Consider the following 14228-nt stretch of genomic DNA (forward strand, 5'->3'; position numbering starts at 1 on the left):
TAGTCAACATTTGGATTTAATATTTAATCTCCACAAAGCATTATAATATGGAAATTATAAAATCTATGATTTGAATATATGTAGTCTTATTCTATTATTTTAAGCATAGTTTATTTTACTTTTTACAATGAACTAAGAGCTTCAGGATATGTTAGTTTACCAATCTTTGGACAAATCTTGAAGTAGGACAAAAATGTTATATCTTTACCACCTTAGTCATTGTCTTAGTCCATTTGTGCTGCTGTAACAAAATACCTGAGATTGGGTAATTTATAAATAAATTCTCACAGTTCTAGGGGCTGGGAAGTCCAAAATCGAGTGCCAGAAAGTTCAGTTGTCTGGTGAGACATAGATCTCTGCTTCTAAGATGGTGCCTTAAACCTTTTGTCCCCCATAAGGAAGGAATGCTGTTTTTACATGGCAGAAGGCACAAGAGCACAAAGGGAACTAGTTCCCTCCATTAAACCCTCACTCCCGTTTTTTTCTGGGACAAGGTCTTACTATGTCACCTAGGCTGGAATGCAGTGGTATGATCATGGCTTACTGTAGCCTTGATGTCCCAGGCTCAAGCACTCCTCCCACCTCAGCCTCCCTAGAACCTGGGCCTATAGGCATGTGCCATCATGCTTGGCTTATTTATTTTTATTTTTACTTTTTGTAGATATGGAATTTTTCTGTGTTGTCCAGGCTACCTCACACTTCTGGACTCAAGCAATCCTCCTGCCTCAGCCTCCCAGAGTGCTGGTATTACAGGCAGGAGCCACTACAGCCAGCAAGCTTTTCTAAGGGCATTAATCTATTCATGAGGGATCTGCACTTATGAACTAAAACCCTCCTAAAAGGCCCCACCTCCCAGCACTGTTGCACTGGTGACTAAGTGTTCCAACACATGGATTTCAGGGGACACGTTCAGACCATGGCAGTTATCTTATGGCTAAATAGCCTGACCGTTTCACCAGCATCTATCTGTCTACTCTCTGGAGTACTTTTTCTTCCTTTTCAAATTCTACCTATTTATGCAGTAATTCTGCATTATATCAGGATCCAAAGAAGACTAGTCAAGCTAATAATCAAGTGTGTGCTTACTTGATAGTTGGCATTAATATGCCAGTATATTTGAATAATGTATTTTCACAAGAATTTTTAGAAGACAATATCTTAATGCAAAGAATTAGTACAAGTCCGTGGACTTTCAATTCTATGGCATCCCAGTAGACATGATATTTTGAGGTGTTTAGGCCATTATTACACTTCAGATTTCTTTATAGAAGGTCACTCACTCTGCATGGGTGGCCTTGCCAAGTTTAAAAGGATATGCTTGGAAAGGATAGGACTTTTCAATCAATCAGCATATGTCAGAGCTGCAAGGCACCTCAGGGATCATTAGGTTCAGCCCTCAGACAGCAGATTAAGTGGAAAGGCTGAAAAAAGATCTCAAGTATCCTGATCAGTGGATTAACTATTTTTGTGTATTGAAGTCAATATATTCACTTTGAATTTCTTTTCAGTAAGTGAGGGTTATTTTTATCATTAAAATTACCTCCCATTAACATTGAAGTTCTAAATACTTCAAATAGTGAGATTTTCTATTGCGGAATTTGGCATTTGTGACAAGCCAATATTTCCTTGCTGTTTAATTAGTACCTGTTTTTCCTACTACTAATACAGCATGCGTCATGGGTTTGAAATTTATATTTTGGAGTTTAAAAAATTGAATTGAAAGTCATTAGCTTCCTTAGCCTGGACTCACTGGTGATACATTTCTGCTTCTCTTTGTATTGTAACTTCGTGCTTCTCTTATCCCTTTTGCCAATCTCGTTGTCTCTGCAGGCAGCAGTGTGGAATTTGATTGGTGTGCTGTCTCTAGTATCCGCACACTGCGTCAACTTGGCAAGAAGACGGTGGTGGTGAATTGCAATCCTGAGACTGTGAGCACAGACTTTGATGAGTGTGACAAACTGTACTTTGAAGAGTTGTCCTTGGAGAGAATCCTAGACATCTACCATCAGGAGGTAAGAAAAGAAAAACAGAAAAAAAGAAGACCGATATATGCAGTATACACTTTATATATATGCATTCAGGTATGTAGATACATACAGTAATTCCTCTTAGAAGAAAGGGCTGCCAGTGGCATCCATTGTCTTATTTTGTAGTAAAACTCTAAAAAAAATCACTCCATTCTTATATTTTTGAGCCCCTGGCACAGAGTCATTATTTTTCACATAAAGTTTACTTTTTCTTTCTAAGGGTTTCAGCTAGATTGAAAACTCTACTTGGTAACATGTGCCTGATACATATTAACTAATACAAGATGATCCCTTATAAATATCTTGCAGAGTGATTTAATTGGTCATCTAGACATACAATAAACAGCCTTTTTCTAGTTTGTGTGATGTGGTTTAATGATGAACAGTTCCCTGAAAATAGTCAATTGCTCACAAAAGACCAGTTAATTCCTTGTTCCATCAGATGAAGCCATTAGTCTTCAATTTTAAGATCAATGAGTTCATTGTGAATAATTTTGTTTCCTTTATAGCTTTCACTTACAGTTGCTCCTCCATTCCCATCCCAATATTACTGAGTATCTTCACTGTGAATTCATGTGATTGCAGATTACTATAAGACTGTAGAACAAAATAAATTATCTTATAATTAAAATAAAAACTACTGGAAAATTTTAGAGTGATGTCCAGTAGTTAGGCCTTTGATATTATTACAGTTGTTATTATTACTTTTTACCAGAAAATCATCTCTATGTGGAAAATATGGTCAATTAGAGGGAAAAAAGTACTAAATTGGAGCCAAAATACTTAAATTTTAGTTTTGACTGACAACCTCATTGATTTCTTTAAGTTACATGAATTCTCTTGCTTTATCTTTGTTTTAAATGAATCCTATGAGTATAAACACATGCTACTTGCAAATACTGTGAAGTTAACATGGAGTTTATGGCCGAAGTCAGATTGTAAAGTATAAAGTATAGTGCTAGAATAATGTTATTATTTTACTATTACAAAAGAAAGTAGACAAGTTTAGGAAGGATGTATAATTATAGTTGTCTACTTGGGCCTGGCCTACTAGTCTTTTAATAAAATTGATCCATTAAATAGAATATATAGCATTTTTTAGACTACTCTCTGACATGGTTGTTTTTAAATCACTCCTTAATATTCATTTCAGATAGACAGGTGGGCATCAAAATAAGTGCATTCTACAAATATTTCTTGAACACCTTATAAATCTAGGTTCAGTATGATAGAGAGCTAGAAAAACAGGTTCTTATCTTCAGGACGTTAACAATAAAACTAGTATCTGTGATATAAATGTGAAAAATCAAATACTAATTTAAAAATATTAAAAAACATTACAGATGATAGCAGCAGGCATTTTGCATATAATTAATTATGTCCTCATGAAATGGTTTAAAGAAAGATGAAAAACTTCTATGACTGCTTTTGGATACAATTATACATGGCTCTTAATGAGATTTGTTTACTAAAACTGAAGTCATTATTATAGAAAGAAATAAGTTGGGCCTTCTTTGAAACTAATTGGTATTTAAAATATAGTATTACTATACATTAGGAGGTAATTTAAAATACGTTGGAGGACATAATATGATGTACATATGTAAATGCAGACAGTGGTACTTCTGTCACAAAACAAGTTGAATGAATGAATTAATGACAGACATTAATTAGTGATAGGCAAAACCCATTAGAGAATGCATGACTTGAGACAGATTTGAGGTTCATTTATATCATTTGGCTTAATTGTAATTAAATGTAATCCTAAAATACTGCCTAAACTATAAAATATCTTTTACTAAAATGTAAATTAGTAAAATATAAAGCATCATCCTTCTCATTGGCAGGTGTACAGATAGTAGAATTTTATAAATTGGAGATAATTCATGAAATTCCAAAAACCAGGGCCATTTGTAATGAGGCAAATACTATTTCTGTTAGAAAAATTTTCTCACATTGCAATCTTTCTATAATACATCTAAATTGTGCATAAAAATAAGGACTAACCAAAGTGATTAGTGGCCAGGGTAAGTTAAGATGTTCTCAAATAAACTTGAAGTATTTCCTTTTCATGTTTTTCTATTGAAAATAAGTTTCTGGTATGATTGAAACTTGGATATTGTTTCAGAAATATTCTTGTGCTATGGTAAGTTAGTGATATCAGGTTTAAAAAAACAGAAAACTAAGATGGGTAAAAAGGATACAAACAGATCTAGGTATAATTAATGGAATTTTGGGAGCTAATGGAATTTTGGGCCTAAATATTTTAGAAATCTATTAAACAATATTTGAAATTTAGAATATTTTATTTCAGTAGATTTCTTGAAACTATTCAGGCATGATGGCTAGGATAAGGATGATGATTTACCTGTGTAGGTTACCAGGTTCTCATCCCTATGTTCCTACATGTCCCATGATATTTGGTGTTGGATCAATTTAAGATTAGATTATTCCATAAAACTCTGCTATATTAACATTTTACAAACATGTTCTTATACTGAATTCCTTTTGCCATGTGGGCAAAACCTGCACGACACCATCACACTGTTACTCTAAAAGATTCCTGAGGCCATGATTTGTCTTCCCAATGATGACCTCTGATTCTAGTTGTCAATGATGAGAATTTGGTTTTGTGCTGAAAGCTTTTCTGCTACTTTTCAAAAAAAAAAGTAGTTTTTTAAAAATAGCTTTTCTCTTATTCTTTAACATTAACTACACCTGAAACCAGCCGGAAAAGTAGACTTAAGATTCTAATATTTGGTCTATTACTTTAGCATAGCTGAAAGTGTATTAGTTGCAGCATAGTTGAAATTACAATCTATAGAGTTGAGTTCAGGCCGGGGATGGTGGCTCATGCCTGTAATCGCAGGATTTGGGGAGGCTGAGGAGCGTGGATCACTTGAGGCCAGGAGTTCAAGACCAGCCTGGACCCCATCTCTACTAAAAATAAAAAAAAATTAGCTGGGTGTGGTGGTGCATGCCTATAATCCCAGCTACTAGGGAAGCTGAGGCACGAGAATTCCTTGAACCTGGGAGGTGGAGATTGCAGTGAGCTGAGATCATGCCACTGCACTCCAGCGTTCACATACAAGCTCTATACATGTATTTGCTAGATAGGAGATATGGGCGAGGCACTTCACCTTCACTGAGCCTCAGTTTCTTCAGCTGTAAAATGGGGACAGTAATAATCACCTCAGAAGGATAGTGTGAAAGTCAAAACAGATAGTCCAGGATACATCGTAGAGTCTTTATTAAAGGGTAGCAGCTATTATCTTACTATTGTTTTGAATTTATTGCAAAACAGAATTTTTAATTCCTTAAAAAGCAGAAATTTATTTAAAAACAAGCTAATTTAATACAGCTAATTTGAAAAATATTGATGTGTTTATTGAAGCCTTTTATTACACTTTAAGCTCCTATTTAGTCTAATTGACTCAAACTTTTGCTGTAAGTCTCTACTTCTCCCTCAGTTTAAAAAAATTATTCTAAAATCCTTCATATAAGAGATTTTTTGTATCCATTTAATGGAGTAATTTGTTTTTAAGTCTCTAAAACATTAACAACACTGCTGATAAACCCAACATAGTAAGAAAATAAAAAGATTATAGCAAAGAGAGTAATTATTTTTAAAGGTTTTTGCAAAAATTTATAGTGAACATATTTTAAAATAAAAATAGTTTAAGTACACTTATAAATATGCAAAATGGTGGATTATTATTTTCAGTACTGTTTACAATGCCTTTAAGAACTCAATTGCAGGGTGTTTGTTTAGTTACACAGTACCGTAATTGCTCTCAGTGAGAAATTAGCCTCATCCCTTATAAGAGTATTTCAGAACAATTTTAAATAATGACAAAATATATTTGGCACATATCTATCACTTTGGCAATTCTACTAATATTCATTAATGGGTCATTAGGTCACACTCAAATTATGCTAAGCTCAATGGCCTATCAGATATATGATTTTTGATATTAATAATCATGTCTTATTTATTTATACACTTACAGTATATAGGACCTTTAATGTTTAGTGTTTAGGCAGGTATTATTCTAATTTTATAGACAAGAAGACTAAACGTTGGGGGAAAGTTCAGTCTTCTTGTCTATAAAATTAGACAAGAAGGGGTGGGTGGTGCACAGAAGGAACCAAGTTAGGCAGGGACTTCAACTGGAAATCTATTTCCTCACCGTCTCACGCTGGTTTACCCTCACTACTACAACAACACCTGTCTTGAGAAACTTTGAGATTTAGTGGACTATTTTTTTTATCTTGAAGTTTTGACTGCTAGTAGGAGATTTGGGCTTATGGAAGAAAATCTTATACAAATCAACATCTGAAATAAGGCTAAAGATTCTGGCACTGTTTGTAAAGCAAGTAGTAAGGCAGTAGGAACTAAAATCAGTTACTAGGTACTGTCAACAGGTACTAAGGCTGCAGTAAAGGAAAGGGGAAGGTGGAAGGTCATCAAAGTGGAAGGACATCAAAGTGAGACCTGAGATCTAGGCTGGACCTAACGGGTAGCTAAAGGTTAGACAAGCTGGAAGAGAAGAGAAACGAAACAACAGCCAGGGAAGTTTCAGTGGTGCAGAGAATTTGTTAGTGGGAACGTACCTAGTTGGGGCTAATGAGTAGTCTTTTTGAGGCTGAGAGGGGTGATAATAGATAAGATTGGAAAGTCTTAAGTGCCCTGGGGGTCAAAAGTTTATACTTTATTCTCTAGGCAATGGAAACCTTTGGAGAACTCTGAGTGTAGGAGCAATTTGATGAAGCAGTCTTGCTTAAACTGAGTGTGAAGTGCTGAGATGGAGGTGTACGGGAGAAGGGACTGTTAAAAGGGGAAATCTGTATTCAGTTAGGAATTTCCAGCAGTAGTCCAGGAATTAAATGATTATAGCATAGAGTACATGGCAAACATTTATTGACTTGATTTGCCTTTCCATTTGCCACACATGTGAATGTCACAAATGATATTCATGTGTACTTGTATGGAAATCTTGCACAGATTTTAGCATCTAAGTGCCTGGAAAGTCAAAACTTTGTGGCATCATTTAACAGTATTCATTGGTAGGAGAGATGTAAATATCACAATCAGGTTAAGAATTATCAGTAAGGAAATAGACACAATATTAGCATATTTGTCCATTCATAATGAAGTTACTCCATTGGCTGATATTGTGAGTGTCTTTTCCAGGCATGTGGTGGCTGCATCATATCAGTTGGAGGCCAGATTCCAAACAACCTGGCAGTTCCTCTATACAAGAATGGTGTCAAGATCATGGGCACAAGCCCCCTGCAGATCGACAGGGCTGAGGATCGCTCCATCTTCTCAGCTGTCTTGGATGAGCTGAAGGTGGCTCAGGCACCTTGGAAAGCTGTTAATACTTTGGTAAGGAGAGAAACAAGTATCTGTTTTTAACGTTCTATTTTGAAGAGCTGTAACCTGAATGTTGACTATGGGATAGGTTAACTACAGGGCAGATAGAATGCATACACTTAGTGAATTTACTTTAAAGTTGTTGTATATCCATGATTGCAGTTAATGCTGATTATGAGTTGATAGCAGTATTCTCATTAAGATTCAGACAATGAAAAAAATTTCAAACCAGTTTTGAACAAGATTTGATATTTAGAATCAGAAGCTAGGAATTTTATGTATTTCAGTGTCCAATTTACATTTTAATGGTGCCTTTAGAGAATAAAGAAGCTGGGTTACCACTTGAGCTAATGATACATTCTGTAATTTTATTGCATATTTTAAAATATTCATACATTTTTGTTGTTGTTTCTATTAATTAGAATGAAGCACTGGAATTTGCAAAGTCTGTGGACTACCCCTGCTTGTTGAGGCCTTCCTATGTTTTGAGGTACCACTGTATATTGTTTTCCAAAACAATGATTCAAAAATTGGGAGATACAGAAATGCACGCTGTATGCTAATAGCACTAGGGTTCTATATGTAGTAATTTATAAATCCATTAACAATTTCCAAACCATCACAGCCAGTTTAAGGACCAATGTGTGGTCTTCTAGTTTAATGCTTTCCCTTCAGGGAGTGGCCATAGGAAGACTACAGTTCTTCATCTAGAAGTGTAGAGTAAGGCATCTCCTTATCAAACAGAGAGGGTAGCTTTATATTAGAGAACAGGACAATTTAAAAAAGACACACACAAATTGAGGTATCTCTCGCCAGCATGTTTTCTGATACCCAGAAATGACAGCTTATCTGACTATTGTCAGCACCTTCTGATAGTGCCTTTGTTTTAACATTTTCAGTTTTTGAGATCAGATTGTTTAATAGATAAATTATAATGGTGAGGAACAGGGACAGTGAGGATCTTTTATATTAAACTTTAAAACAAAGTTTTATCATAAAAAGAGAAGTTGTGAATTATCACTTACTTTCTTCAGATGTTACCACATGTAAGGAATGACTTCACTAAACGGGATAATAAAAGAAACACAATTTGCTTTGCACAATTTGAAAGCGTAAATGGAATTTGAGATGGGTTCCTTTAAAATGATGAAAATGAAAAATTTCAAACGAGGTGGAAATCTTTTTATTTAAATGTCATTTTGTGTAAACCATAGTCTAATAATACTACCTCTTTGAGGAGTTAATGTAAATTAATTTAAACATGCACATATTTAAGGAAGGATGGAAAAAAAACAGCTTTGACTATCACACTTCTTTTCCCTTTTTTGCAATCTATATCTTTGTTCCAGTTTCATATACTCTGAATGATAAGCATTATTGCTCTAGCCTTCCTCTCTTAAACAAATGAAGCAATTGAAAGCCCTTTAGGCAGAAATTTGTAATAGGATAAACTGGTGAGGTGATGGATATATAAATAACTTGATTGACTTTCTGTAATGTATACATAGATCAAAACATCACATAATACCTCATAAATATATGCGATTACTATTTGCCAATTACATTTTAACATTGAGAAATTTGTAGTAGTGTAAAAGAGGTAAATGCTGCTGTCTAAAAGCAAAGTAATATTTTTGTTATTTTTATTTTTGCTTTCTGTTACTCCTCTCCTACCCTCCCAACCCATTTTGAAAATGTCAAAATTCAGAGTAAATTGATTTCAGATAGCATTTTTTCTCAAGCATTTAAAAAGAAAGGATATAGTTGAAAAGGTTTTATGCAGATACTGCATATTATATTAGCAAATATTACTTTAAAAATTGATTCGTTTGCAATCTGGTTGAGGGAGTAGCATAACCTGCTTTGACAACAGAGAAGTAGGCTAAGATCAGCTGTTGATAATGAACTCTGAAGAAACAGGTTAGGGAAATCAGGTTCTGGGCTGAATCCTGTTAAGGCTTAAGAATTACCTGGGACCAGCAGAGTTTTAATATAGTAAATAAGAAGGGGCAAACTTTGGAGAAGTATAATTTCTAAAGCTACCAGGATTCCCTTTGGGAATTAATACAGGTTTACCGAACCCCACACTTTTCCTTCTTCCATCCTCAGCTTCATCAGTTTTATACTTTGGTTGATTGTCCTGGTGATTAAATGGAGAAAAGTCTCAATTTAGCACGAGGCACCTTCTTATTCAGCCCCGACTGGAACTAGAGATGGTCTGGAACTGTTCTGAGAACCAATCAAGTCTAGTATTAGCATAAACCTGACCTGCATTTTTTCCCCCTCCCTTTCCAGTGGGTCTGCTATGAATGTGGTATTCTCTGAGGATGAGATGAAAAAATTCCTAGAAGAGGCCACTAGAGTTTCTCAGGTAGTGTCCAATTTCTTTGTAGTGACTTTTATCTCTTAAATGCAACCTTACTTTGTATGTTTTCTTTTCACACAATGTGTTAGAATGAGTTTTCTTTTTTCCTCTTCTACCCTCTAGTCTAGAAAAAGAGGAATACCTGTGCATATTTTAACAAAACAGATTTTAGACTCCAGGAGTCTAAAAGGACAATGATTTTTGTTTCTCTCATGAATTAGACGCTGGTCAGGGTATTTCTGGAATTCCCAGTCTCAAGGGCTGCTCAACCATGCTCACCATTAACAAGTGAAAGCTTTCCTGATTTTTAATTTTCACATCTGGGAACTTTGCCTTAGTCAAACATGCAACTTTAATAGTAAGTCCCTCACTCAACTATTTTTTATTTTTTCATGTTGGCACATTCAATTTGTGAGTTAATACAAGCATTTCTTATTTTGTGGCAACTCATCCACCTTCCTCCACTGCCCCTCAGCCTTTACTTTCTCCTTCAGTGTTCCCTCAGCATGATCCATTTAAGATTTACCCAGTGGGGTTATTGATCTTGTATTGTGGAGGATAAAAGTAATGTTTTCCTTTTAAAAGCTTTCAAAAGCTTGTTGGGGCTTTTTTTTTTTTTTTTTTTTTAAAGGGGGAACAATTCATAGAGAAGAGTTTGATGTTAGGCAAGTGGAATTCAGAGGGAGGAAGAGTGAAATCAGGAGCATTTCAAAGAGGAATAAAGTGTGGGGACTGTTTCTGCACACATGACGCTGGATCCCTCTTCTGTGTATGATAGGTGCTCCCCAAGGAAGTTTAAGTGGTAAGAGTAGATAAGAATAAAGAGTGAGAAGAGGCAGAGAGTGTAAAAAAAGAAAACCAGGTAGAATTCATGTTTGTGTGCAAATCAGATAGCTGAGAAAGGAATCCTTCCAGTGGGTCAGTTTTCATTAATGGAGTGAGACACCAACTGTCTTCTCCTCTATTTTATTCCCGGCCAGGGGTCCTGCCATGTGGCCCTTTTCAGAGGCTGGCTACTGTACTCAGCTGGTCTCATGTGAGTGATGAGGCAGGTGTCCCCTCTTGTCTGCCTCGAACACTCCTCATAGGATCTCAGTACAATATTTTTAAAGTATTTTTCCATTAGCATATGGATATAATCCATATGGGACCAAAGTTTAACAATAGAGATGCTGTCATTGAATACTTTACAGTTCAATGTTCCCTATCAAACTACAGCAGCATCTGGGACACTAAATTCAATGACTCTAGAGTAAAACCAGCCCCAATCAATCAGTAATCTATGTATGCATTCATTTATTTATAGCACCTGTTATATGGTGGCATTGTTCTCAGTACCAGGAATTATACTCATGAAAAGAAAGATATGGTCTCTACTGTCACATAGGACTTCTTTTTGCTAGGCTCAACAGACTTCAAATAATTACAATTAAATATGATGAGCAATGTACATTGCAATAGAGAAAATACAGCATGTTGAGGGAGAGTGTGAAAGTCTTGGGCTCCAGTCCCTGAGGAAGGGACTTTTAAATTGATACCTGATGGTTGATTCAGAATTAACTGGGCAAATGGCTTACATTGTGGGAGTAGGAGGAAGAAAGAAACAGCATGTATGAAGGCCTGAAGGTGAAAAACAGTAGGGAGTTTCTCAAAACTGATAAAACGTTCCTTATATGGCTAGGACATCAAACATGATGCTGATTATTAATGATGGTGCAGAAGTAGTCAGGGACCAGATAAAGAAGACTTTATTGGTCATTATAATGAGTTTGAATTTTAGTCATATTTTTTATTTTAAAAAGATTAGTGTGCTGTAGTACACCGAGTGAATTATGGGGCAAGACCAAATTCATGGAAAGAGGTGAGTTGCTGCTATAGCTCAGGGTAGAGATGACAGTGCCTCGGATTAGAGTAATGACACTAAAGATGGAGAGAAATAGTAAGAACATGCATTGAAAATAATTAGTGAATGAATGGAGGTGGAGGGTGAAAGAGGATAAAGGATAACTCCTGAGTTTTCTGCCTTGGATAACTGGGTAGACAGTGATGCCATTTATTGAGATAGGGAACACTGAGGAAGGAGAAAAGCATAGAGGGAGGAATTATATACTTATTTTTTAACCGTTTGAATGTCAACTGCCTGTGAGGAATCCAAGTGGAGATGATTTAAAGGCAAGGGTTATTATAATAGGTTTGGAATTGAGGACCAAGATCACGGCTAGAGATAGAGAAGTAAATATAGATTTTGAAATAAATAGCATATCATTTTAATTGAAGATTTGAGAATGGAAGCACTCACTGAGGGAGAGGGTATAGAAGAAAAGGAACAGCTAAGACAGACACTAGAGGAATACTGGCATTTAAGGCAGAGATGAGAAGAAAGAACCACGAATGAGCTGAAGAAAGCAGCACGAAAATGTAGTTTACAGATACCAAAGGAAAAAAGTGTTTTTCAGAAGGCCAGCCTTGTATAATGCTGCATTTCATGATAGTGGCCAGAAGGAGTTTGTGTTCAGAGGCAAAAGGGATATTCAGAGAAGGATTCAGGGAGGAGATAGCATATGACCTAGGCCTTGAAGGGTGAGTTGAGATTTGAAAGATGAAGCTGAGGAGAAAAGATAGAATGCACGTGGGGAAGAGACACATGGAAGCAAGTGAATGCAGGGCCTGGTAAGAAGACAGTGGCCCAGGTTGTTTTAGCCTACGGCACAGAGGAGAAGATATCTAACCCTGGAGATCCTCCCTCAACCCCTTCATGTAGTCTGGAGGAAAGCAAGTGGGGCTTAGGTTGTGGAGGGCATCCTGACCCTGACGTGGAGGAAATGAGTGTGGGAAGCACTTCAAGATGAGAAGTGTCTGAAACAGCCAAGAAAGGAAGGACTTTTGAAGATTAATAAATAAAAATGCTTGATTTTACAGTTACAAATGTCACACTCTAGAAGTGGCATAAGACAAATCAACTCGAGGTAAAGGATTTCATCTTTGGCCCAATAAGGCCAAAAGAAAATGTCACTCTCATTCTGAGTTCTCCCACAATTCTCAAAGAGAAATATGATTTAGGGAGTTGTAGTGCTTAGAAAAGATAAGGGTAGAAAGAAAGAAATATTCTGAACCAATAATAATATATCATTATAAAGTAGAAAAATATTCATGATTCTGGTAGCAGAGAAAGAAGCCATATTCTGCTTCCTCCTTAGTCCCCTCTTTTCTCTAACTGGCCTGGATGCCTATACTTGAGGATTCAGAACTCATGGTCAGTTTGCTGAGCACTCAAAGTTGGAGAAAGGCTCTCTGCCTCACTGTAAGCAGAGAACAACCTTGTTCTTACATCACAGATTAGGTAATGAGTTTATGTAGTATATTCAGCCTTGAGTGTTTTGCAAGTGTTGCCCCGATACTTGTAATACTTAAGGTACATGGCTTATTGACACTATATGCAAAGCATTAGCTAAATGTTCTGCTCCTCTGTTTTCCTTCGTGACAGGAGCACCCAGTGGTGCTGACAAAATTTGTTGAAGGGGCCCGAGAAGTAGAAATGGATGCTGTTGGCAAAGATGGAAGGGTAAGTGCTTTATTCTCATCTCCTTCACTCCTGCCTTCTCATCATTTTTTTCTTTAACAGTTTTGAAATATTGAGAGGTTAGAATTCATGATATCTATAAAACAGGTCTCCAGTAATAGTGGAGAAGCTGTAAAAAAAATCAAATTCTCTGACAATTCAGTTGATGTGTCATGGGTATCATATTTCCTATGTTTCATACTGTTAGAATTTCTCTGATGATATTCAAAAGTAATTATCATCCTGTACTCATCATTCCCTTTGAATAGATTTTCTCTCTCATTTTCTTTTGTCTGTGGCTTTCCTTTTATGTTTCAATGGATATTATGAAAACATCTAATACTTTTCTTTCTGAAGTTCCCAATCGAATTCTGGGTTTTCTTCTTTCATTTCCCAGCCTCCTCCCTTTTTATTGGGTTAATAAAGGCAAAGTCAAACAGAGTAAAGTGGATAAGGATAATAATATTAAATTGGCTTACCATATCACATCTTATATTTCTAATACAATGAATACCTCAAACTTCAAGGAGAAATGAAAATATGAAGAATATTTTACTTTAGTTTTATAGTTGTATTAATAATGCATTTGTGACTTCTCTTAAAATGTAGTAAGTTATGTTGTAGGGAGTCTATGCCATTTTACTTGCTTTAAGGAAAAATACAAAGTTGGCATTCATCTTCTGTTTTGCAAATACTTCAAAACACTACTGAAGATGTTAAATCTTTTTCTTCTTTTCCTTCCAGATTAGCAGTTCAGAGTAAATCTTGTTAATAACAATGGTAATGGTATCTACTTACAACAGAATCACATAATCTTGAATTGAAACACCTTTAGAGATAATTTATTCCAGCCCTCCACCCTCCAAGTCAGATATTTTCTTTACAGCATCCCTGGAAGGT

General features: G+C 35.8%; 1 protein-coding gene across 3 annotated transcripts in view; it reads left to right on the forward strand.

The window, feature by feature from the left end:
• CPS1 (carbamoyl-phosphate synthase 1) overlaps nt 1-14228 on the forward strand; it is a 197876-nt gene that overhangs the window by 161503 nt on the left and 22145 nt on the right. For all 3 annotated transcript variants that reach the window (XM_003254024.3, XM_030803337.1, XM_030803338.1), the window contains 5 exons: nt 1831-2012; nt 7222-7416; nt 7827-7894; nt 9700-9775; nt 13254-13331. In XM_003254024.3, the coding sequence (XP_003254072.1) occupies nt 1831-2012; nt 7222-7416; nt 7827-7894; nt 9700-9775; nt 13254-13331 (599 nt within the window). The remainder of the gene's footprint in view (nt 1-1830; nt 2013-7221; nt 7417-7826; nt 7895-9699; nt 9776-13253; nt 13332-14228) is intronic.

This window comes from Nomascus leucogenys, chromosome 22a (assembly GCF_006542625.1).
Source record: "Nomascus leucogenys isolate Asia chromosome 22a, Asia_NLE_v1, whole genome shotgun sequence".
NCBI lineage: Eukaryota > Metazoa > Chordata > Mammalia > Primates > Hylobatidae > Nomascus > Nomascus leucogenys.